This window comes from Tachysurus vachellii, chromosome 25 (assembly GCF_030014155.1).
Source record: "Tachysurus vachellii isolate PV-2020 chromosome 25, HZAU_Pvac_v1, whole genome shotgun sequence".
NCBI classification, from domain to species: domain Eukaryota; kingdom Metazoa; phylum Chordata; class Actinopteri; order Siluriformes; family Bagridae; genus Tachysurus; species Tachysurus vachellii.
In genome coordinates, this window is record NC_083484.1 from 13,227,092 (window position 1) to 13,254,464 (window position 27,373).

Here is a 27,373-nt window from a genome sequence, read left to right on the forward strand (position 1 = left end):
GGTGGAAAATACCTTGTCTTCCATGATGGCCACCACATCCGGTAATCCTTTTGTGACCTTGGCACGATCTTGAAAAATAAACAGGGTTCAGATTTTAATAGTCCAAAGTGAAATGAACTTGTAAAAAAAAAACCCCAGTGGTTAAAGTGGTTTGTTAGAGTTCGAATTTGATCAAATATGCCTAATAATTATGTTAGAATTTCATTAAACACGTTATGACAAGCTTATTCAACTGTATACTTACTTTTCTCAGCAATTTCAACTTGCCTGTTATAAATGGAATAAAAAAATGCAGTAAATCCTTAATCGTTATTTACCACAGAGACGTTCAACTCATATTATTGTTTCTCCAAGCGTAGTTATATTAAAAGGTATCATGTGGATAAATGTGTACAAAGTATTGCGAAAACCTCACTTACTTCAGCCTCTGGTATTCCAGCATAGCATCAGCAAAGGCTTTATTGTGGAGAAAACAGAGAGGTTCATAAAAAACCCAAAAAAAAAAACCAAACAAACAAAAAAAAATAAAAAAAAACATCTTCATTAATGTATATTGGTTTTCTAATGCCAGGACCCAATTAAAATATCTAATATAACCGATATTCCACTGTGACATCCAGTGTGACATCACTTGATTGGTGGTGATGTTGTTATTGCCATTTTTCTAGACATTTGACCACTAATATCTTCACAATTTTTATCGATTTGTCCTGTAGTATGTTTATGCACATGCCCTATGGTATATATTAAAAATGAGAAATTTAGTGCATTAATTTATAATATACAGTATATGCATTTAATGGGTTTAGTAATATAGTATTTCTATACATTTGCCTAATAGCATTGATTAAATATCTAAATGTTTGTTCAGCATAAACATTTTTACAACACGTACATTCCCTAATAAGCATAGGCCGCAGTGGTTGCCAGATTGTGGTCGAATCCCCACAATGACACCATCCTTGGCCGTGAGAAAAAATAATCTGTGTTGTCTGGTTAGGAGCAGTGGGATACTCCTTTTTCCCTATCAATTTCAGGAAGACTATTCAATCGTGAGCATCTACTGTATGCATCCATATAACAAGGGAGAGCAGGCTTATACAAATAGGACAAAAAAGCTGAAGTTGGCAACCTCTGAACTTTTTTCTGCACCTAAAAATCACTCGCTACTGCCTCACATAGACAGTTACATAGATCACCATTATATCACTGTGATTGGTAGCACCTAAGAACGATAAATATGGCCTCACCACCATCTCCTCATTAGGGAAACATTTATACATTTATAATTTATATCCAGAATTTTATATATCTGTAAGGCTGCTTTGTGGCAATGTTAAAGTGAACAATATGGGATTTCTCCCTGTGCTATTGTGCATGTTGGATTTTTCTATAGACGTCATGAACTAAGTAATAGAATATCCTATCTGAGTTTAGATAAAATGCCACATAGAAATTATATATTTCTCCGATTACAATGCGTCTATGAAGTTTACGGTAAATTATTATGTGCCTGTCAGGTACTGACACAGTGAAAACTCTTTCCCTCGTCTGACGCTGTAATCTCCACCAGGATGACTTATCTGTGTCAGAATGGATATGTAAATATAAACCGTTGTACCTTGTCCAGACAAATCCAGAGAGCGTTTGTGTGTTTCCTGCCCATCAAACATCTCCAGGGTGTATTTTCCTTTGTCGTTTTCCGTGGGGTTGAAGATCTCGATCCAGAGTTTCTGCATGCTGCTTCCAGGTTTGGTTTTCTCGTCCTGATCGATCCTCCTTTCTCTATAAATCATTTTTGAGTGTTTATACAGTGAAATATCACAGCACAGATGATTTCTTTAACCTGATTGGTCAGAATTTTCATGGCATGGATTATAAAATCACAGGTTTATATATTAACGTGCTTGTCATAATTTATGTTTGCCAGCAAGGAAAATTCTTCAGGATTTAAAGCTGTAAGATGTTTAGCATCATGGTGTCCTCTTCAGACATGAGCTGAGTGTCCTGCTTGTACCTCTGGGTTATGTTCAAATAAATGTCATCACTATTATCTAGTCGTTATCCTTTTCTTCAGCTTTAGCTTGGCTTATCATTGTTTAAACCCACACCAAACACTATTAGCTAATATTAATGTCACTTCTCTTATAGGGATCTGACATTATTTAGCTGCCCAGGCTTGCTATCAAGCTAGTTTGTGTTACTAAAACTAGATTATAACAATAGGCTACTGTTTTACAACCAGTAGGTTGAGCTAACATTAGGTTAACTCTTGTGTTAGCTAAAGGACTAAAAGACAATTTCTAGCAACCTAGCTAATACTGTTAGCATCTTTAATATAATTTGTTAGCCGCTAACTAACAAATGTGCTAGGAAAGTAGTTCAGGATAGCTAAATAGGATTATGTTGTGAATTTAAATCCAATGACAAGATAATTCTACTTGAATACTTTAATAAAATGATTATGCAGACAGTAAGTTAATTGGTGTTTTATGTATTTAAAAGAAGCGATCATGTTAAATAAAAATGCTAGTAGTGACAAAATTGTGACTCTGAAAAGAGCTCCATTCTTTTTCAACCAGAAACGTTTGTCTCATGCTGTGCAAAATCAGTGCAGATCTACATTAATCTTTCACGCTGAACTTGCATCTTTTTTTTTTTCAAGTTGCTTTGTGTACTGGGGCTTGAAATGAAAGCGAGAGCTTTATGAAAGCACACAACCCAAAGGCTCACTTGAAGTGCCAGCTGGTCTTCATGTAGCTTAGATAGTACTTCAGAGAACAGTAGAGCTTAAAGCCGGCCGCCGTGCACTGGATCCTCATGGGACTGGCAGAGAGAGCTGTAGATCAGACAGAAGAACAGAGGAACAGTGAGAGGGGTTGAGTGATGCTGAGATTTATAATAAAAAATCCCCACATAATCATTCTGTTATTGTCAGTATGTGTGACTCTGCAGGTCCCTGTGGACTTACCACAATTTCTGCTCAGGCGGCACATCAACTGTTCGAACTCTGAGAATAGATGTGAAAAGAAACATCTGAAATGACTATTTTTGCTGCATAACTCTCAGTCTGTCGTCATTTAGAGCAACAGTTCAGTCAAAGATAAAATGTGCACAATGTACACAATAGTGATGTGATTCACTCCTCAGAATCCTCCATGCATAAATACCTCAAAGACAATATTTTGCTTTGTAATATTATTTGTACCAAGACATTAGTCTCAATTACGAAGACATTAAGCCCAAAAGCAAATTGTTCAGAATATCGTTCAGTAATTGCACAAGCAATAAAACAGACAAAGTTGCATTACCACAATGACGCGGCAAAGCAATGCAAATCGCTAGAGTTATGACTCTTAAGTTAATTATTGCCTGTATTTATTTCAATTAAACAAAGATATTTGGCCAGATTTTACATTTATTATTAATAAAAACAAAAACATCGTAATTTAGTCTTGTGGAATGTCCATAAAACGAGTTATCACTTATGTTAAACGAACCCTTAGAGAACCCATTCTCTTGAACCTAATAAGCTGATGCTTATTACATAGAAACAATAAAGCATAAAGTTCTCTGTTTCTGAGACTTTCAAGTAGCAGAAAATCTACTGTTGCAAAGTGCTGTTGCAAAGCAATGGAGACTCCTTCCATAAATGCTCGATAACATATTCTAAGGTTGCCATACGAGTTCTTATTACTAAAGGATTAGTAGTGTGTTATAATGAGTGTCGTAAACCAGATTCAAGATCGTTAAAATAAGAGTAAATTATGCATGGACCTGCTGAAAATTTAATGGGTTAAAAAATAATCTCTCTATATAGATAGATCTATCTATCTGATCCACATCAAACTATATATTCACATTCAGAATTTAGGCCACACCCCCTAACCAAGTCTGCAGCTCCAGCAGATGTGCTGAGGAAGAAATTTTCACTTTCATCCCATGTGGTTTGGTATCATAAACCAGTTAATAAGTGAACAGTTTGATTACTAAACCAAATCTGGTTTATTGACATCATGAAGGAGATTATTTACATCTGATTTTTAACTCTTGGTCTCAGAAGAAACCTTAAAGCATTGACAAACAGACAGTCTTCATTTGTTTTGAGACTAAATAACCAAAACAGTGATTTAGTTTTAATGTAACAAAGGAAGTTTTACCGTGTTTCTTTTTTTTTGCTCACGAATCTAGGCTTTATTTTCTCACCTTTGTCTGTTAACTCGAGAACGCTCTCATCCTCTCCTCTAGCATCAGCCACGACGGCTCTGTACACGCCGGCTTCCTTCTTAGTCACCTGGGTTACGATTTCAAGAGCGTAAGCAGGAATTCATTATTCAAAAACTAGCTAAGTAAAGCTAAAAAAAACTAGCACACAAGGAAGCACAGACCTGAGGGACGGTGAACGTTCCCGTTCCAGACGGCTCGTACACCACCTGTGTGATCTCTACGCCGTCCTTATACCACTTCATCTTCGTGTCCTTGTTCATGTTCGTCACCTGCAGCAGTCAACGAAACAAACCCAAAAACCGTTAGCAATTCATAAACAGAATTTCACAAGCAGGTTATAATAATTTCAAACGTTTCTAATATCCGTTCACTTACAATAGTAACGTCTTTCTATCTACTGTATTTTGAAAATTGACCTTAATACATCAGCCTTAGTTTTGTTATAAATGTTGTGTCTAATTCAGCAGCCTGACCTTGCACTTCATAATCAGCTCACAGTCTTCCGTCACAGTCCATGACAAAAACTCCTCAAAGTATGGTCCTAATAAAAAAAAAAGATAGACAAGAGTGTCGAAAACAACAGCGCTGTCATTCACTTGTAAAATATAAATAAAGGATATTCTGTACAAATAAAACAAATAGTTGTTTTTGTTGCGACTCATTTCAAGTCATCTGTCGGAATATACTGTACATAGACAAGAAGCTGAAGTAGTTTATCTATCAAAGAAGATGGAAAAAAGAAATGAAAAAGTAATGAATGAATGACACATTTAAGGAATAGAATCACTGACAGCTAATGAGGAATGAATGGATTGGATTATTTTGATCTAACAGCTTCACATACATACAAAGTGACATAGGTGATTCTTTGACAGCTCTATATGCAGCTTTTCGATGCTCTGAAACTATTTAACAACATTATTTAAACACTCTCTCTCTCACTCACTCACTCATCTTCTACCGCTTATTCGAACTACCTCGGGTCACGGGGAGCCTGTGCCTATCCCAGGCGTCATCGGGCATCAAGGCAGGATACACCCTGGATGGAGTGCCAACCCATCACAGGGCACACACACACTCTCATTCACTCACACAATCACACACTACGGACAATTTTCCAGAGATGCCAATCAACCTACCGTGCATGTCTTTGGACCGGGGAGGAAACCGGAGTACCCGGAGGAAACCCCTGAGGCACGGGAGAACATGCAAACTCCACACACACAAGGCGGAGGCGGGAATTGAACCCCCAACCCTGGAGGTGTGAGGCGAACGTGCTAACCACTAAGCCACCGTGCCCCCTTATTTAAACACATACCACTCATATTCAACCAAAGAATATTTAAAAACCTGATAAATTGAACAAGGCACAGATTTTTTTTTCCTGACCCAGTGGACTCTCACCTGAGCGTCTCTTCCAGTCCCGCCGCTTGGCCTGGGACTTGGCCAGGGTTTGCCTGAACTCTGATTCAATCAGATAAGAAAAAATCAGGGTTAAAGATTTAACCATGGTACATGAGCATGAAATATCAACCTAGTAATTGTTGCCATGTGCTGTATATAAAGTGATACTCAAATAAAATAATATTAATGCTCACTTATAAAAAAATATATATATAATTAAAAGAATCAGGTGCTTTATAAACCATGAAGAAATTTTCGGTAAAGTTGTAAAAGTTTTTACCCATATTGTTATTTCCTAACAATAAAATAAACAACAATACAGTATAACGATTAATGTAATGTATAACACTGCGAATTAAGTGTTGCCAATTATTAATTTAGGCATCTGAACTTTTTACAAAGAAAAACAAAATCACAAGAAATCGTACTCTCATCTACAAGGACGAGGGTGAACTGGTTCTTGGCTCTTCCGTCCTTAAGCTGTGCCGTGTACGAGCCCTCGTCCTCCTTCGACAGCTGATCGAACAGAATCTCCACCAGACCGTTTGGTTTGTCAAAGTTGATCTTTCGTGCCTGTGGATCAGCCATAAACACATACATGTGTATCTTTGTGTTTCAGTAACTATTATTTATAATCAGTAACTACTTCATGAAACTAATTCCTCAAACAAATTTGAATATATTGTTACTATAGGATTTATTCCTGATCACATTGATCATGAATAACACACACACATACACACACACACACACCTGAGTTGAAGAGATCTCTCGGTCATTGAGGATCATGTGCAGTTCTGCAGCGTTGGACAGGGGCTCCGTCTGTAGCCACAGTCTCACATTCCCTTGCTCCGACACGTCCACCTGCCAGCCCTCGGAGCGCAGTGCAATCACTACACACACACACACACACACACACACACACACACACACACACAAATGGGAACATGCTGATAATCCTTGCCTTGGTGGCCTGATAGAGCCAGCAACCTGAAGGTGATTCTTATACCAGCACCTCTTGGAGTGTTTTACTTCTTTTACACCAGAACAATTATGATTTCTAATTCTTATGTCATATTTTTTATCCTTTTATCGCCGCATTTAATGTAAAAGAATGTTTGTGAAACTAGTCAACTTGTTATTGCTTATGTTGTAGCAGCTATGAACAGTTGCTTCCGACAAGATAGAAATGACATTTTGACCAATCAGATTAGAGCATTCATCAGCACTGTGGCATAACTTAACACAACATGCTTTTATTTATTTATTTATTTATTTATTTTTTACAAATTATTACTCTCACTGTTCATCCTTCATCTGTCTGGGTTTCCAACATCCATACACCAATCCATCCATCCATCCATCCATCCATTCATCCATCTCTCCATTGATCTGTCTGTCTGGTTCTCTTTCTATCTGTCTGCATTATTGTCTCAGTATTTGCCTGTTTATCTGTCTTTTTATTTGTCTCTGTCATTTTTCGGTCTACCAGATTGTTACCTGTCAGACTTTGGGTTTGTTTTTGTATCCAGTCTAATGTCTGACTGTCTGTCTGTCTGTCTGTCTGTCTGTCTGTCTGTCTGTCTGTCTTAGTCATATGCAATACTTCAGGGTTACTTTATTACCAGACTCTGACAATCTGTCAGTATACATATGTGCTTTCATGTGTCTCCCCTTCTGTTTTAAGACCCTTTTGGCAATTCATGCATGATCTTACGTGGGTTCCTTATGTGCCAGCTCAAGTCCATAAGCTTCTCCAGATCTGTGATATAAAAAGAGATCTGACATAAAAACTCAGTCCTTCTCCATTCTCCACATGTTGTTTTTAGTGTTAGCATAAAGATATGCTATTAAAGGTACCTATCAAAATAAACGTAGTCTAGACATTTTGTTTTAGCTACTTTGTGATATTGACAGACCTTAGATCACAGAAAGATAGAAATTGTACCTTCAGCAGTGAAATTAAAGCTAGAGGAGATGTCAGGCCTGTCTATCACTTCAGCATTGTAAAGGCCCAGATCGTCCTCTGTGGCTGCACTGAAGGTGAGAACAGATCTGCAACACAAACGCACAAGATATCGTGACCACAATATATATGTAAATGATTCTTGTTATTACAAGGCATTTACCAAAGAATTCTGCATCTTTAATTTTTTTGGTTACTAATTTCATCCATCAAGCCATCCATCCATTCATCCCTCCATCCATCCATCGACCCAAACTATCAAAAGTCACCATCTTTTACCATCTATCAGTTCAACCATTATTTAATTTTCATTTAAACAATCTGTTGACATAGCTGTTAATTCACAAACTAATCCAAAACAGATCCATCCAATCACCAATCAACCATCCTACCAAACAAACAACCAATCAATCTTTACACCTTTCACTTTCCTACTTCAGTTCAGTTATCCAGAGTTCAGTTTTTGCTACTGTGTTTGTATGAATAATTTTGGATAACGTTACATCTAGTCTACAACTGTTACAAACATTTTTTTCAGAGATCTGCAATTAATCACACACTTATTTTCCTTGGTCTCCAAATGTGCTCGTCCTGCATCGATGGCTTGTCTGTAGTTCTTCTTCCAATCGAACTGGAGTTGGCCTTGGGTCTCAGGTGCTTCAAAGCTCAGGAAGATGAAGCCATCATTATCAACCCCGATCTCAATGTCTCTGGTTGCTGTAGAGTAAAGAAATGGATATGCACCTCAGTCTGTTGTGAGTAAGGCATACTAAAAAGTGTTTGTCCATCAAAAGCAACTAAAAGCATTAAAAAGCATTGAAGACACATTGGATCAGCAGAATAAAGCTCTCTGAGCTGTGCTAAGGGAACTGACCTGGGTCGGTGTGGGCTGTGATGGGATCTGTGGGGAAGGAAGGTCTTCCCACTCCAGCACTGTTGATGGCACACACACGGAGACGATATGTCTGACCTGCCTGCAGCCCGGAAACCTGACAGCAAAGTCAATATAAAGTCTCTCCTAAACCACTGGTCACTCATCAATTTTCGAATCCTTTAGAATGTGAACTACAAAAATTGCACCATTTAAACATGATTTAAAGGTAAATACTGACCTTTAGGTAAGTGTCTGTGATTGGTTCCTTGGTCACTGAGGTCCAGTCCTCTGACTTCTCCCCCTCACTGATCTCCACAACATAACCAGTGATTTGTGACTGACCTTGGTACAAAGGCTCCGCCCACAACAGAACTAGAGATTCCTGACGCACCTCTCTCAACTCCAGGTCATATGGACAGCCTAAGAACATCATCATGACCATGTATAATAAAAACCACCGATTTTTTGTTGGATCTAACTGGCTTGTAAAAAAGAGTAACAGTTATCCAACCATCCACTCATTCAGTTTATTCATCCATCTGTTTATTCAGTCAAACATCCAACCTACATTATCATTAGGTGCATCCATCTGTCCATCCATTCATAGGTCAGCTAATTTATCCACCCATAAGTCAATCTATCCAATACAAACCAGTGAAATAGCTAATTTACTAATGAGTCATTCTCATCACTTCATCCTTCTGTCCATCCTTGCGTCCATCCATGCGTCCATCCATCCACTCAGCTAAACAAACAACAAACAAACAAAAATCAACAATCTATCCACCCACCCATCCATCCCAACCTATCACTAGCTATTAGTCCATATAGCCCATCAAACAGTGAACCAGCTCATTTATCCATCAATCAGTTCATACATTACTTCATCCACCCATCCATCCATCCATCCATCCATCCATCCATCCATCCATCCATCCAACATATCAAAAAGCTAGCAATATGTCTGTTAATTCACACACTAATTCATTCATCCAATCAACAGATCCAGGAAAACAATCAATGGATCCAATCAACCATTTTCCTTTTATACAACCAATATATCAGTACATTCGTCCATCCATCCATTCATTCATCAAACCAACATGCTTATCTGAATTACAGGTTATTACATTACACTTTTTTTTTTTTTAATTTCATTTCAATGTTATTTTTGGAAAGCCACTCCCTGCAGTCATTGGTAACATGCACTATGCTTATGGGATCATTATGGTGCATTACAGGTAATAAACCTATAGATTTATCAGTCTTTAAGACTCACACTGTATGAACATTTGCTAACCCGGACATGTCCTTCTATCCATATATCCATCCATGGATTCAGACTATATTGCATCACGTGGAAGAGCTGAAACAAGGACTACATCGACTAACATAACTAAACATGAAAATGGGGGGCACGGTGGCTTAGCACGTTCGCCTCACACCTCCAGGGTTGGGGGTTCGATTCCCACCTCCGCCTTGTGTGTGTGGAGTTTGCATGTTCTCTCCGTGCCTCGGTGGTTTCCTCCGGGTACTCCGGTTTCCTCCCCCGGTCCAAAGACATGCATGGTAGTTTGATTGGCATCCCGAGGTAGTTCGGATAAGCGGTAGAAGATGAATGAATGAACATGAAAATGCATTTTCATCTATTCAGACAATAGTGCTGTATTGTGTTTTTCTTCCTCTCACTCATTCATTTTCTACCGCTTATCCGAACTACCTCGGGGCAAGGGGAGCCTGTGCCTATCACAGGCGTCATCGGGCATCAAGGCAGGATACACCCTGGAGGGAGTGCCAACCCATCGCAGGGCACACACACACACTCTCATTCACTCATGCACTCACACACTACGGACAATTTTCCAGAGATGCCAATCAACCTACCATGCATGTCTTTGGACCGGGGGAGGAAACCGGAGTACCTGGAGGAAACCCCCAAGGCACGGGTAGAACAAGCAAACTCCACACACACAAGGCGGAGGCGGGAATCGAACCCCCAACCCTGGAGGTGTGAGGAGAACGTGCTAACCACTAAGCCACCGTGCCCCCCCGTTTTTCTTCCCACAAAAAGAAATACTCTCAAAACACCATGAAGCCAACATGGAGGACAAATCAAGGAAAAATATTAGTCCTTATTGGTCCTGTATTCGACAGGGGCTTTTTTTGGAATAAAATCCATACAGACACAATGACTTTGGCAGGATAATAATATAGTAATAAAGCACTACAGAGCTTTGACTCTGTTATAATGAATACAGTGTTGTCCGTTTGAACGCAGTTAATTAATTCTCAGTCACATTAAAAATGATTTGAAGAGATTGTTCTGTGGATATAATACACAAAACAAATTTCTCTGTCTATTAATCATAAAACAAGCACGGCAGAAGAACTTAAGCACTGAAGTGAGAGACAGCTGTAACAGTTTGGATTTAGTTGTTTTTTTATGCCATGGATTTCATGGATATTTTAGAAATAATAAATTCATTCAGTTTTCAGTCATCTGTATTCTGCTAAGGACAACAGCGGCCCTGGAGTCTATGCAGGGAGCGTTGGTTAAGAGGCAGGAAGACACCCTGGAGGAACGCCAGTCCATTGCAGTGTACTATGACCATATGCTCATTTTCAACTAGGGGCAATCTAGCACAGCCATTCCATCTTTTTTTTAGTATCAGCGTGTTTTTCGGAGGACGGAGGAAACCGGAGAACCTGGAGGGACACGACATGGACATGAAAAGAGCATTTAAAGCTCCACATTGACAGTCAGTTAAGAGATAAATGTGGAAACCTGGAGCTGTTAACCGCTAACACCACCCGATGCATCACCAGATAACACTTCACAACACATGTAAATTGTTAAATACTAATAGCAAATTGGGGGCACGGTGGCTTAGTGGTTAGCACGTTCGCCTCACACCTCCAGGGTCGGGGTTCGATTCCCGCCTCCGCCTTGTGTGTGTGGAGTTTGCATGTTCTCCACATGCATCCTCCGGGTACTCCGGTTTCCTCCCCCGGTCCAAAGACATGCATGGTAGGTTGATTGGCATCTCTGGAAAAATTGTCCGTAGTGTGTGATTGCGTGAGTGAATGAGTGTGTGTGTGTGCCCTGCGATGGGTTGGCACTCCGTCCAGGGTGTATCCTGCCTTGATGCCCGATGACGCCTGAGATAGGCACAGGCTCCCCGTGACCCGAGGTAGTTAGGATAAGCGGTAGAAAATGAATGAATGAATGAATAATAGCAAATTTTGACAAAACTTGCTGGACATATATCAGACTCCTTCAGTTGTGCTTGAACTGTCTCATTTATAAATCTCTTTGAAATATCTTTCAAATGAAGTAATGTAAATGTTGATGTTAGACTCTCACCAGGTTCAGCCATCGTCCATTTCTCACACAGAAAAGCTTCACTAGGCCCAGATGGTTTGCTGACTCCGACCATGTTGGCCGCGATTACACGGAACTGATAATAACACCCTTCTTGAAGACCAGGAACCTATGTAATAAGGCACAAATAAAAAGATAAAACAAGTAGTTGATTATGTAAACATGATGCACAGTCAGACAGGAAAAGCCGATGTAACAGATGAGTGAGGGACTAATGGGTGGTCTCACCTCTTTTTTTATTACATGCAGGATCATTTTGTCCAAAGTGTAAAAAAAGACCAGATTTGGTGGTTCAACCAGTAGTGAGACTACATCTACTCCAAATAATCCATTCATAAACACATTTATAGAAGCATTATGGAGATCATTTATTAGGACATAGTACATAATTCAAAAGCAGGGCTATAGCACTAATCCGCTAAAATCTACAGAATGTCAAATCGTATTAATAAAAGTGCCGAACAGTTATTCGCATCACATTTGCACAATCCTAAATTCTCTGGTTTAACTCACTAAAATGTTTGCCTTGTAAGCAGACTGAGTGAATTCATTCAAAAGTAGTTTTTTTTCCTGAATTTGATTATAAATAATAAAGTGAGTTGCAGTACTGTTTGAGAGTCAGCAGAGGGCACTGTGTGCTTATGCACGCCTATGGCTTCCACTCAGATGTTCAATCAAAACACTAATAAATAAACTCCATAGAAGCCATTCCAGCTCCTGCTGCTCCCATAGAAACCACCCCAGCACCCAGTGCTTCCATAGTAACCATCCCAACTATCATTGCTTCCACAGAAACCACCTAAGAAACTGGCAATTCCTTAGAAACCACTGCAAATCTCACTGCTTAAACAGAATCTACCCAAGCAAACCCAGCTCTCAGTGGTTACATAGAAATTACCCCAGCTTCCACTGCTAACATAGAAACCATCCCAACCCTCAGAGCATCCACAGAAACCACTCCAGCATCCAGTGTTTCCATAGAAACCCAACTCCCAATGGTTGCATGGAAACCATCCCAATACTCAGTGGTTTCATAGCACTCACCTCAGCTTCCACTGCTCTCAGGACACCACCCCAACACTCAGTGCTTCCATAAAAAACATCCCAACTTTGAACCCTTACATAGAAATCATCTCAATTCTCAAACCTTCCACAGAAACCATCTCAGCCTTTAAAACCTCCCAGATACCATCCCAGCTGTCGTAGAAACTAACCCAGTACTTCCACAGAATCTCTCTATCCTATTATAGAAACCGTGTCAACTTTCAATGCTTCCACAGTATCACTATATGCTGGTAAAGTATACATAGATGCTCTGTAAACTCCTCTTAGCAGAAATGCACTGTTATCACAGACCACTGGAGTAAAGGCAGCCCAGATGTGGAATGACTCACCGTGTACACTCTCTCTTTAACAGGCTTAATGTTGACCTCGTGCCACAAACCCTCGGATTTTTTCTGCTGATCCAGGAAATAACCATTCACCGGATCTCCACCATTATTTGCCGGAGCTCGCCAGCCTATTACCATTTCAGTGCCCGTGCAGTGAAGTATTGAAATGGCAGATGGGGAAGATGGAGCATCTGCAAAGAGGGAAAAGAGGCCATGGCTTTTATAGCGAATACAAATCTAAATTGCTTATTACATAATGAATAAAACCACTTGGGAAAGAGCTGTTTAGCAAAGAAATAAACAACACACTTGGTGTGATGCAGGCCAGATACGTAGCATTTCATCAGATGAACACCATTATGTTAGCTAGCTATCATTAATATTTCTTAGCAATCATTAGCAAAAGCTTATATAACTATGAGTTTTTAATATTTTTCCACTAAACTAGCATAAACACTACCTGATTTTCTGATTCCATCCTTACCACTCATCTTTTCTACATTGCAACTTTGTGGGACCGAAATTAAACCATCTGAATGTGATGCGCCGACATGAACGGCTAACATCGCAGGAAAAGAGAAACAGGCGACCGCTAAGCAGATCGTCTACGTATTCATCCATCTATTCATTGTGAAGCGTGCTGAGATTTGTTGGGCTGGAAGGACAGAATGTAAGCCCTATCATTGTCTGATCGGCCAAGGGTGTGTTTGTAAATTGCTTGAGCGTGAGTGACAGCAGAAATGAGTGCCCATTACACCAAGCAGGATGGCGAGAGCGCCTTATCCTGAAGCTTATTACAGACCGCAGCTGTGCCACATGAACGCCAGTCTATCTCTATCTGTTTCTGTTATATGAGGACCGCAAGAGGAAATAAACACATCAGATATCTTGCTGTTATACAACTCGAAACAAGAACGTGTAATTTAGATTAAACTGTACAAAAGCTTGAACACTACAATACTAGAAGTTTGTTTATTCATAAATGAATAATGAAATCCTGGAGCTGTTAGGGAAAAACAAAAATCTGAGTAAGTGCAACCTTTAAATGCTATAACTCATCATAGAAATGTCATAGAAACTGTCAAAGACATTCTCTGTGTGCTAGCACTTCAAAACAAAATGCGTCAATTATTAAATTCATTAGCATAGATAGTTGTTGCCATTTCAACATAATAATTCTGTCCATTGTTTTTGTAAAAAAATGTGTATGAAATAATATTTTTGTAGTTTAAAACAATAGTTCGTAACCAAATGTAGTTGAAGAGACAGGATATGTTTGGTTACCTAAGTTTGTTTGTTGCTAGCTACAAGGTTAATTTAGTTAAAGAAAAACACTTGGAAGGGGCCACGGTGGCTTAGTGGTTAGCACGTTCGCCTCACACCTCCAGGGTTGGGGGTTCGATTCACGCCTCCGCCTTGTGTGTGTGGAGTTTGCATGTTCTCCCCGTGCCTCGGAGGTTTCCTCCGGGTACTCCGGTTTCCTCCTCCGGTCCAAAGACATGCATGGTAGGTTGATTGGCATCTCTGGAAAATTGTCCGTAGTTGCGTGAGTGAATGAGAGTGTGTGTGTGCCCTGCGATGGGTCGGCACTCCGTCCAGGGTGTATCCTGCCTTGATGCCCGATGACGCCTGAGCACAGGCGCCCCATGACCCGAGGTAGTTCGGATAAGTGGTAGAAAACGAATGAATGAATGAAAAAAACTTGGAACCTTGTGCTGAGTGTTAACCTCTCAGTGGCTGGGTTGGTTATATTGCCATTGAACTCTGGCCATTAAGATATATTTTATATATCATTGATATATAACTCATCACACACGCAAACCTAAAGAAATCAAACACTGTCATCGTTCATCAGTCATGTCTATGCGTATTAATGAAATTTGTGATGATGGGATATTGTGTACAAGTTCAAAGCTTGCAGTCAGCATGCTACTGTAGATTTCTTACATTTAGCTGCCTGAACCAGGATGGGCTCAGACGCCTCTGAGTAGCGACTGTTTCCTGCTCGGCCAACTGATTTCACTCTGAACACGTACTGCTTATTGGTCTTGAGGCCATGCACCAAGAACCTGAGAGAGAACAAAATAACTATTAAAGCAGGTTAAATCATTAAAGCATAATATTACTGGATATGAATTATGAGTGATAATTAGTTGCACATTATCTCAAAAATGAGTATGTTTACTGTTGCTCCTAATACCACGTTCCTAATACCAGTACTTGGTTTTTCAGGGATCATTTTTCTAGACAAAAAGTCAAATCTCTTTATTAAACTCCCTTTCTTCTTGTGATCCCACTATCTGGTGTTAACTGGAGGAGACGGATTCCTCTTGCTAGCTCTCAGGTTCTTCTGAAAGTTTTTATTAAGAACTTTCTGGAACATTAAGGGTCTGCATTGAGGACTAATGAACTGCAATTGAAAGTATTTTATTAATAAGTCTAAATTTAATAATTAGGTCAGATAATGCTTGAAATTCATAAAATGAAGTTTGTATAGCATACCGTATAACGATTAATGATCATGATCATGCAGTTCACACAGTAAACTAAACTGCTTACAAACACAATACTGACTCTAATGCAGGTCATGTGAGTAAAACATTAACCTGGTACATTATTTAACATGCTTCCATGCTTTTACCTGGTGCCTGTGACTGGATTGTTGTTAATGGTTCTCCACTCAGAACTCCCCAGCTCATTGCAGTACAGGTAATATCCCAGAATTCCCTCTGTGTTCTTGGGCTCATTCCATGTTAGAAGGATTGACCTGTCTGTTTCCTTAATGGCTTGAACACAGTGGGGTGCTGCAGGGACATCTAAAATCCAGACGCAAGCAGTTTTAAATGGATTTTTTTTCTAGAATTAAACATGCTTAAAAATATTTCGGTGAATTTGTGCAATTCATGCAATTTTATAGCTTGAAATAGTGGGTTAAAATACAACTAAAGCTGAGTAAAATTTTCTAGTTTTATGAAGTTCAGATTTTTCTTCACACATTAATTAATTATTTTAACTTGCTGCATTTAATATATACTGAGTGAAATGTTTACTGCTTTTATTAAGAAACAAATTCAAACACTGTTCTTTGCAGAAAATTACAAGTTTTCACGTTTTTTACATTTTAGTAAATTACAAGTATTTTACAAAAATACAAGTTGTTTCGTCAATTATCTTGAAAATAAACTAAATAAACACTGTATCATATTTAGTCTATAATATAGAAAATTTATATGATTTTTTCATCATGATCTTGTCATCGTCTTAGAGAATTCTTTGTTGCTTTCTTGTATTGTGTTTAATAATGAATGAAACATTAATCAAAATGGCAATAAAGACCCATTTATCAGGAAAATATAAAGAAAAACAAATGTGTTTTTCTAGAGCCAGTTTTTCTGTTTTCCATATTGGATTACAAATTAATTGTTTTAAGAATTTTTTAACACAACTAATAAATATTTTATCTCCTATTATTGATCATTTTCCATTGATAGAGTTTTATTATTTGATTTACTGTAATGATCGTATTCTACAGTGAAGTATGTTAGACCTGTAGAAGTCTGAGTGATGAAGTCAACATCGTTTCAGGTATCAAAAAAAGAACATACCCAGAAGACAATGAAATCTGATATAAAAGCAGTAAACAAATAGCAGATAGATAGGCAGGTAATAAATAAAAATATTACGTTACAGTGGAAAGTTGTTACACTGTCGTTCTTTCCTCTAAGCTTACATCCTCCCCTTGTGTTTCAAATGGATGCTGGTGGGATGATGGTGTTAAACATGTCGGATTGTAGTATAAAGTTCCATTTTGCATCCACCCACTTTTAACTGCCCCTTTATCTCTATAAGACTTCATACTCACCGAGAGCTTCTCCGAGCGAGATGGGTTGGCTCGGCTCTGAAGGTTCGCTAATGCCATACTTGTTCACAGAGCGCACACGGAAACAGTAGGTCATCCCTTTCTGCAAGTCAAATGCTGCAAACCTTGTAGCATTGATCGTCATGTCCATGCTGGCCAGGCGCCAGCTCTCCTTACCAGCTATGGTCTGGAAGATTCATCAGATCATCAAATTCTAACAGATTTAAAATTACAATTTTTTATCAAACCGCATTCAATCGGTTCTTTGGCGTACATCTTTCATTATGCCAAATGCAAAAAAAAAGATCTCTTTGAAAAGGTGCCAAACTGAGACAAAAAGCTTCCCTCAGCTTTCATTTTGTCTCATGTGTTAGATCACTGGAATCATTTTTCATTCTTTTTGTTATGGTTTTTGGTCTAATGCATGCACTTGCCCACATCTGTCATCTTATGTTTCATGTAAATTACATTAAAAATAAAAAGCCCAATTCCACAAGTATTTTCCATATCATTCAAACAGAGCAAGATGATTTTCACAGGTTTCATCTGCTCTTGATGTATTAGAAGGTTTTATTTCAGAGCTTTTTCTATAAAAGTCCAATAAAACATCAATGTCCTGTGGCAGTTCACAGCCTCACTGGCTCATTACGAGCTGCTCGTCTTCCACTCTCCTGAATGATATTGGAAATTTCTTCCTTTTCTTTGTGCATATGAAACCGTAACGTCTGGCAGTTTAAGACTGGCCCAGACCCTATTAAATGATAAAGTTTCAAAACAGCTTATAAACTTTAAAAACAGAGTGAAAAGGGATCTTGTTTCAACTTAATTATGGCCCAAATTGAAACACCTCCCACTGTGTTGACTGGAAGCCTCCACCAAATGCAGAGCAAATTATGAAAGTTGGCTGAGGAGTAGGGAAAGTAAATAAAAAAGAGAACTGTTGATTGTTTTACATGTTTGCACCATCTCTTATCTCTTTTTGTATCTTCGTATCGTAAACACAGAACAGACACTGCAGAAAGATCGGATGAACAGCTTCAAAGCAACTGTAGTATAGAATTATTCATATAACTGTGTCTTTAGTTTCATTGTAGCTCTGCTGTGTATCTTACTAGCATATTATTCAATAACAATCTCTAAATCTCTTGAAGGTATCTCCAGTTAGGGCCACTACTAGCAGAACTATAAGTCTATTTACATTTAATGTACTGCTAGAATAAATGTATTTCTTACTAGATTAACTGTATGGCTAACTAGCATAACTGTTCCTTTATTACCAATTCTCTGGCCAGCATAACTGTGTCTTTAAATAGTATGAATTAATCTGGCATGCATAACTGTTTTTGACTGCCATAAGTGTATCTCTGATTAGCATAATTGTATCTATAACTAGAATATCTGTCTCCTTACCACAATTTCTATGACCCGCATAATAGTATCTTTAGAAATTATAATTCTATCTGATTAACATCACTGTATATCTAACTAGCATAAATGCATTTGTACTGTAACTAGCATTTCTGCATTTCTGACTAGCATAACTGCATTTCTGATTAGCATAACTGTATCTCTAACTAGGATAATTGCATTTCTGAATAGCATATTTCTTTCTCTACCTAGCATAACCGTACCTATGATAACTTTGGATGAGTTTGAACATTAAGTCATTAATTATAACGACTATGTTAATGATCTAGATGGGATTGCATATGTATGTGTATGATGTGTGTGTTGAGAGTTCATTTGTGGCTAGCATAATAATATCCCTGACAGGCATAACCATATTTCACACTACAGTAGTACAACTGTATTTCTGGTTATTTACTAAAGTCTAGTGTTTGAAGACAGGAGGTAAGTGTTTACCCTCTCCACAAAGTAGTTGAGTGGCTCTTTGCCCCGAGGATCTGGCTCGGTCCAGCACATCACGACATAAGAGTCACTTAACTCACATAAACGCACACCAGTTGGGGAAAAAGGGACTCGGATCTGACCTACAGGTGGAGAAAAAGGAGAATGATGAGATGGAAAAGACAGATGTGATAGTTGGAGAAGAACAGAAAAATGAAGGTTTACGAAAAGGAGGAGAAGGGAAAGAAAAAAAAAATTATAATAAGGAGGAAGAGAAGAAGTGAAGGAGTATGAGAAGAATAATAAAGGGCAGTAGAAGAAAGGAAGGGGCAGAGAAGAGGTAGAAGAACAAAACAAAAATAGTAGAGAGAAAGAAAAGGAGGACAATGTGGAAGCAGAGGAAAAGTATGAGAGGAGGCAAGGAATGAAAGGGACAGGAAAGAATCTGACTAACAGGAAAACTTCTGCCTAACATAACTGTATCACCAACTAGCATTATTGTGTCTGTCTAACATAACTGTATCACTGACTAGGATACATAACATAAGTATAACTGTGTCTGTCTGACATAACTGTATATCTGACTAGCACAAATAACTCTGACTAGCATTACATATCTCTGACTAGCATAACTGTCTGTCTAACATAACTCTATATCTGACTAGCGTAACTGTATCTCTGACTAGCATTACATATCTCTGACTAGCATAACTGTCTGTCTAACATAACTCTATATCTGACTAGCGTAACTGTATCTCTGACTAGCATTACATATCTCTGACTAGCATAACTGTGTCTGTCTAACATAACTCTATATCTGACTAGCGTAACTATATCTCTGACTAGCATTACATATCTCTGACTAGCATAACTGTCTGTCTAACATAACTCTATATCTGACTAGCGTAACTATATCTCTGACTAGCATTACATATCTCTGACTAGCATAACTGTCTGTCTAACATAACTGTATATCTGACTAGCGTAACTGTATCTCTGACTAGCATTACATATCTCTGACTAGCATAACTGTCTGTCTAACATAACTGTATATCTGACTAGCGTAACTGTATCTCTGACTAGCATTACATATCTCTGACTAGCATAACTGTCTGTCTAACATAACTGTATATCTGACTCGCGTAACTGTATCTATGACTAGCATGTATATACCTACCTAGCATAATTGAATTTTCACTAACTTTTTCTTTGTGTGATTTTGAAAGAAGTCATTAGCTATAATTATGTTAATGATCTGGTTGATGTTGTATATGTGTGAAATGTGTGTGTTAAGAGTTTGAACTCTGAGAAATCATGAGGAGTGACTGCAGGAGCTCAGCCTCGAGAAACTCTCTGTTTGTGCTCTTATAATCGGCAGTGTTTATCAAACCATTAATGATTTGTATTCCCAGATGGTTTGTGGTAATATTGCAACTCTTTGTGTAAGTAGAAAAAAAATACCACTAGAATAACTTTATCTTGTATAATGTTTCTTTGTCAATCATAACTGTCTCTCTAAATAATACTGTATATATGACTAGTATATACAGTACCACATTTTAATTTTTGTATAACTATATCTTTAATTTCCTCTGTATCTCTGACTAGCATAACTGTATTTTCACTACCAAATCTAATCTTTAATTAATTAGCATAGCTGTTTCTTCAATTGATTTACCTCTCTATACCGATGACTTTACATGCTAACTATTAGCATAACTATTTCTGCAGCTAGCACAACTGTATCTTTGGCTAACATAATTTCATTTCTAGCTAGCACAAATTACCTTCTAGCTTAAATTCTTCTCTAGCTAGCAATTTACCCCTCTCTATATTAGCAGAAATAAATCTCTAAAGAACTAAAGAATTGCGTATCTGATTAGCACAAATTTAGTGCAACATTAACTATATTGTGAGAAAAAAATGAGTATTTAAAATGACTTGAATGTGGGTGTCATGAATAGTATTAGCTTTATACATTCAATTAACTGTGACATTTGCTCACATCAAGGATGAGATTAATGTTGCATTTCTTACTTTCCAGCTGGTCCTTAGTGATCACGATCTCTCTTCCTCTATCCACCTTGACCACTTACACACAGGGAGGACAAAATAAATAGATTTAGGGACAAATAGAGACTGCCAGTGGCAGCAATAATGTAGGAGGTGAGAGGGAAAAAATATGTAATAAGTGGGAAGAGATGGCATTGTGGTTGAAGGCACAGAGACGTCTGAGATATAAAAGGCCTCCAAGCAGATATAATCATAAGTGCCGTATCCAAGGATGAGGAAAATTCTGAGAGAATCTTGAAATGTCTTTTTAGGATGATATGTAAGGCATGCAGCTAAAAGCTGGTAATCTGATGGTGTAATATTAGCTTGTCAAGGTGTTTCTTTTACATCTCCTACATGAATGGAATAAAAAAAAAAAACAAAGAATTTTTTTTTTTTTTTACAATACAACACATTAAGATAGATCTACATTTTAGGCTAATATTGGAAAGTTACCCATAGTCCTGCTAGGCTCCATGGGATCAGAGGTGACGATTGTGTTGGAGACTTTAGACGAACGTCCCACGCCGGCCTGGTTCACTGCACACACTCTGAACTGGTACATGGTGTTTTCCTTTAAACTCATAACTGGATAATGACACAGCTTTGAAACAAGCTCGTTACAGCGCTCCCACTTCCCAATGCTCACTTCACACCTGGAAAGAGACCCAGAGAGCAAGAATTTTTAAGCAAATCACAAGGTGAATGATAATCTGATGTGATTCAGGGTGGCATTGGTGTATTTTTTTGTATGTATAAGACACTTAAGACATTTCTCTACGCATCACGGTTTTTGATTTCTCCAGCTCACATTATTTCTCTTTTTGAGCACTCGATCATTTGAAAACAGAATCCATTCTGAAAAACACTTCAGAGCAACATTCATCATTCAAATCTTCACATCTGTATAATCTTTATACTCAAATCTGTATATAAGACAGAAAAGTCTAAAAAAAAAACCCCAAAAAAACAAACATAAAAGCTAAATTGTAGCAAATGTAAAATAAAATTCTCATTTAATTTTTAACATACAGTTATCAGAGACATGCTTCTTCTGTAGCTGAATCTGAATATTTTTATTAAAGACATTACTTCTTTTTTTTTTTTTAACCTTATGAATCCCATCTCAACATTAAAACCTTAAATAAATAAAATAGAAAAAATGGGAGAAGAAAAAGGGGTCACTGTGGCCTACAAACACTTTTTACATGTAGCAGTTTTTCTTTTCTTTTTTTTACGAATTAAAGAATTTTAATGGATATAAATAAATGACGACAAAAACATAAATACATCACTATGTTTATGTCCATTAACTATTCATTATCATTAAATTCATCTCCTAAAAGCCAGTACCTTAAATGCTGGACGAGGAACTGAAGTGAGTCAACAGCAAGGCACCAAGATCACTATCTCTTACATGTGCTTTAATATATATCACTAATACATTCGGGCAAAGTTTTTAATCCAGTGTGATATAGAATCCACTCCACACACAGAGCAACCTTTAAAGCAACCTTGGGATTTGAACCCACAGCCATCTGGTCATATAAGTGACCTAAACCACCGCTTCAAGGTGTTATTTATTAAGTTTGAGTCTACTTGCATGGATTTTTACCCCACATGAGTGTGTGTGACTGAGACAACATGATAAAAAAGCTCTTCATGCAAAAATGATTGTAAACAACAATTTCAACAGCCCACCCTCGAAATAAGCACCGACCCAGTATACCACAGGAGGGATCAAAATAACAGTTCCTGAAATCGAGGCTAATTCTCAAAGTGCCTTGTGCAATGGTAAGATACACCATTACCTGCAAAATTAAGCAGTAGAAAACACAACTTCTCCAGAAGCCTGTGCGTGTTGCTAGGAAACAGGAGGCTGCGAAGGAGATGACATTTTATCCAGCTGGAAGGAGACACAACCTCATCCTTCTCTGTCTGTTGGAATCGCGCCTCTTTCTTTCTACTCTTTTTTGTTTTTTTCTTACTGGTTCCTTCCTTCCTCTTTCTCTCATGATCTGTCTTCACCTTCTAAACTGTCTTTCTTTCGACAAGCACATTGTCTCAGAGGAAGACGTAAACATCTCATCCGTAATGAATTACATTTTATTTTGTTAAGTGTTTCTGAGCAATCAGGTAAACAATATACAATAGTAAGTTTTAAGTAAAGTTGTATATGTATATATATATACCTGCAGGTGTGGGTGACCTGATAAAAAAATTATATCATAAAATCTGAAGAATATGATACACAGTTCATTGGGATATACAGGTTTGCAAAATAATAATAAAAAAAAATATACAAAAAATTAACAAAAAATGATCTGATGTGATCTGATCTGATAGGATATGATTTAATATGATATGATATGATCTAATATGATCTGATCTGATCTGATCTGATGCAATATGATCTGATATGATATGATCTGATCTGGTTAGATATGATCTGATCTAATTTGATAAGATCTGATCTGATCTAATGAGATCTGATCTGATCCAATATGATATGATCTGATCTGATATGATCTGACCTGATTTGATCTGATCTGATCTGATATGTAACAATATGGTTACACACCCTCGGTATGGAACAATATAATGTGACTTTTTTTTTAAAAGAACCTGTGGTAAATATCATAATTATAGGCTAATCACTTTACTATTCTATTCACACAAAAGTTAAAAACAGGAAATATTTGATTACACAGTAGCTGTCTGTCCTTTTTTTTTACGGTAATTGACTTATGGATAATAATCCATTTTTTCCAATTGTATTAATTTCAGTCATTAAATTATTCAGTCATATTCATGGCTCCAGATCATCTGACAATTTACTCTGTAGTTGTTAGCAGTTGTGTTATTACTGAGGGGTTAACTAAGAGCTTGTGCTGATTTTGTAGACCTTGACACTGACCTCTCGATGATGTAGCCCTGCACTGGACTCGCTCCCTCAGCGCTGGGAGGTTCCCACGAGAGAAAGACGTAATCTCTGTTCACATCAGAGCACTCGAGGTGGAGTGGAGAACCTGGAGCTCCGAGGACTGTTGCAGGACCATCTGAGACACAGAGAGAGGAGCATGAGGACCATGAGAACCATGTAACAAGACACTGACAACAATCTGCATTTCCTGTTGATCTCAGCATAGTAAAACAAGTGTAAAAGAGAAGAGAATAAAACGAAGAGAACATTTCACCATTTTTATACCTTTATTATTATTTTAAGAGAAAAGAAGAGAAGAGAAGAGAAGAAAAAGAGTAGTACAGAGAAGAGAAAAGAGGAGAAGTAAAAAGAAGAGAAGAGAAAGAAGAGAAGTGTTAAGAAGCAGAGAAGAGGTAGAGTACAGAAGAGAAGAGAAAAGAAAAGAGGAGAGGATGAGTTTCCAGACTATATAATTATTATGTAATAAAAACAGTAAGTTTAAGCAAATTTCAACAATCTAAAAAAACTAAATGATTCAAATTCCAGCCTTAATGTTTATCTGTGGTCTAAAAAATGTAAATCTATGGATGGATTGTTTTTATATAAACGTCTAATTAACTAGAAATTTGGAAGAATCCAGCTCACAACTTCATGTTTTCAGAGAAATTGATATGAAACATCAGACAAAACTCCAGGAACTGCACATTATATAACTATTCAGTTATTCCATTATTATTAAAACAGACTTCTTTTCAAAAATCCGGATTTTACGGTAAACTCTTTTTAAAGTAGACCGATCTGTAAACTCCTGCGGTGACCTGTAGTGACCTCAGAAGTTTTTGCGGCTGTATATGATTAAATCTAACGTGTCTGACCTTTGACATAAACGTAGGCGCTGTGTTCGGTGATGCCGTCTCGGGTGCGCAGGCGGACACTGTAAAGACCCTCGTGCTCTTTGTGTGTTCCCTTCAGGCTGAGGGTGGAGGAGCGTAGGGCCGTGTGAATGTCCAGCTGGGTTGATGCACGGAGAGGAACTCCTACACACAGTTGTTGATTACTTTAGAAGCTCTAATAGTACTTCAACTTAAACTCATATCAGATGCATGCACTCATTTACATGATAAAATCTTCTAAAAGTATACATTAAAAAATCTATTCATTTATTAATTTATTTATTCAATTTTTCTACGGATTCTTCATCATCGGTTTGTGCGTCAGTCGGTAGAAAAGCCGGGGTTGTAATTCTAACTCTGTATGCATCACACCACGCTGTTGATGATATTTCTTTGACAGCATGCCCTTAAATGTTTTATTCCTTACAAATGTCCTACAAATAAAATATTTCTCACAGAACAGTCAGATATCGATGTCTGATATTTGACTGAATATGTATTAATGTGTATTAAGAACAAATGTCAGTAGGACTGGATGGAATTGAACTGAATCAAATTGACTTACACAACACGTAGGAACTATCTGTAAGCATTTCATTAATCTTTTGTAACTATTACATACTTGTGATATATTTATAGCATCTTTAAAGATGACCTTGACCTTAACTCTCATAGATTTCCAATGTGTTTGTGTTTTTGTTTTTCGAAAAGATTCAGAACTAATGTGTAGGGTGATTTGTACCGTCTCTGAACCAGGCAACGTCTTGCTGGAAGGGGAGGAGAGGGAACGTAAAACGGCAGCTCAGAGTCAGAGTGTCTCCTTCTTTTATAAAGGATGGATGGAAGGTGGTGTCGAAAGAAGCCTCGTCCTCCATTACAGAAACTGGATATGAGAGGAGAAAGAAGAGCTTTGGATAAGTTTCAGCATTGTGGAATAAGGTTTAAGAGAGAGGAGAGAGGATATTTATAAGAGATGAAAAGAGGAAAAAAGAAGAGAAGGCAGGTTGACACAAGGTAGGGACGAGGACAAGGAAAGATTAGAGGTAGTGAAAAGCAAGGATGAGAGAAAAGAAGAAAAGGAATGGAAAGAGAAGTACAGAGCAGAGAGTAGAAATAACAGGAGCGAAAAGAGAGAAGAGAAACAAATAAAGAAAAAACAGGAAGAGAAGAGAAGAGAAGAGAGAAATCGCTAATGGAAAGAAAAATATGAACAAAAATGAGAAAAGTGAAGAGACAAAAAAGAAAATGATGGGAAGGGAAGATAAGAGAAGAAAATAAAGGTAGAGCAGGAAGCAAGAAAAGAGTAGAGAAACATGAGGAGGAGAGAAATAGTGGTGATGAGGAGAAAAAAGAGGAGAAAATAAAGAACCTTCAGAGATGGGAAAGAGGAATAGAGAAGATGGGAGAGATAAACTGGAGAGGATAGAAATAAGAAGTGTATTAGGGATTAAAAGAGTGGAGGAGAAGAAAGAAGAGAAGAGTAACGGAGGGAAGAGGTGAGGATGAAGATGAGATGATGAGATAATAAGACAGTTCAAATGACCAGTTTGGAGGCAACAACATCTATTATTAGTGAGAAAATGAATAGTCTATAAATGTATAAATAATCACGCTATTCACTTGGCGATTAAATTTCTATAGAAATGGAAATGTGCTTGTTGTCACTGAAGCACATCTAATTATCTGTATGAAGTGAGGGGAAGAAAAGAAAAGCTGTCTCACCTCATCACACGCTGTGATGACGAACAATGAACTAAAATACTTAATTAAGATGCTTGGAGCAGAGCTGCATAAAAGTCACTCGATTGGGAAATATAAGCTTTCAGAAATTAGGCATGTTTTTCATTTTCCCTGGAATTTCATGTGGCTTTGAACAGCATGGAAGAAAATCTCTTGAAGGAATATTACAGTAATGAGGCATAATGACAGGTACGGGATGTGCTCGGGCTGGAACAAGCGAAAACAGATTTTTTTATCACGCCTCATGCAGGATTCAAGACCAAAAAGGGATCAGAATATATGCAGAATGATAACCATCCAAACACAGAAAAAGCCACGTTTTAAGATATGATAGGATATGATATAACAATGCAATATTAGTATTTGAATAAGTGATGAAGTGATTAAGAGTCGTCAGGTGGTTGCTCACCATATTAGTATTGTTGAGCACAAAGAAATGAAAAGTTATGTAAAATGTTAAGGACAACAGTATTATGTGGATGTTCCACAATGGTATGCATGTCATGTAACTATAAAGGGATAGGATATATATATAAAGTGTAATCGTTGGTGAATTGCTGTGGTATAAAAGGGATCTGAAGTATTAGAGAGATCTGTGGTGTAAGAGGGAGCTGTGCTTTAATTTGGATCTGTGGTGTAATGGGGATCTGAGGTATAAGAGGGATCTTTATTATAAAAGGGATTTGTAGCAAAGGAGGGGTCTGTGGTGTAAGAGGGATCTGCAGTATAAGAAAGATCTGTGGTGTAAGAGGGATCTGTGGCATAAGAGGGATCTGTGGTATAAGAGGGATCTGTGGTATAAGAGGGATCTGTG

At 37.8% G+C, this 27,373-nt stretch overlaps 1 protein-coding gene across 1 annotated transcript in view; it reads right to left on the bottom strand.

Moving 5' to 3' along the window:
• myom3 (myomesin 3) overlaps nt 1-27,373 on the bottom strand; it is a 49,459-nt gene that overhangs the window by 1,058 nt on the left and 21,028 nt on the right. Inside the window, exons 9-36 of the mRNA XM_060861879.1 lie at nt 25,562-25,702; nt 24,802-24,963; nt 23,921-24,062; nt 21,460-21,659; nt 20,989-21,042; nt 18,967-19,094; nt 17,107-17,290; nt 15,886-16,060; nt 15,192-15,313; nt 13,248-13,435; nt 11,836-11,962; nt 8,710-8,891; nt 8,472-8,586; nt 8,158-8,314; nt 7,580-7,686; nt 7,349-7,393; nt 6,385-6,524; nt 6,060-6,204; nt 5,632-5,691; nt 4,701-4,768; nt 4,389-4,496; nt 4,207-4,294; nt 2,972-3,010; nt 2,734-2,839; nt 1,622-1,785; nt 420-456; nt 245-267; nt 13-68 (exon numbers count right to left, since the gene is read on the bottom strand). Coding sequence (XP_060717862.1) covers nt 13-68; nt 245-267; nt 420-456; nt 1,622-1,785; nt 2,734-2,839; nt 2,972-3,010; nt 4,207-4,294; nt 4,389-4,496; nt 4,701-4,768; nt 5,632-5,691; nt 6,060-6,204; nt 6,385-6,524; nt 7,349-7,393; nt 7,580-7,686; nt 8,158-8,314; nt 8,472-8,586; nt 8,710-8,891; nt 11,836-11,962; nt 13,248-13,435; nt 15,192-15,313; nt 15,886-16,060; nt 17,107-17,290; nt 18,967-19,094; nt 20,989-21,042; nt 21,460-21,659; nt 23,921-24,062; nt 24,802-24,963; nt 25,562-25,702 — 3,263 coding nt within the window. The remainder of the gene's footprint in view (nt 1-12; nt 69-244; nt 268-419; nt 457-1,621; nt 1,786-2,733; nt 2,840-2,971; nt 3,011-4,206; nt 4,295-4,388; nt 4,497-4,700; nt 4,769-5,631; nt 5,692-6,059; nt 6,205-6,384; nt 6,525-7,348; nt 7,394-7,579; nt 7,687-8,157; nt 8,315-8,471; nt 8,587-8,709; nt 8,892-11,835; nt 11,963-13,247; nt 13,436-15,191; nt 15,314-15,885; nt 16,061-17,106; nt 17,291-18,966; nt 19,095-20,988; nt 21,043-21,459; nt 21,660-23,920; nt 24,063-24,801; nt 24,964-25,561; nt 25,703-27,373) is intronic.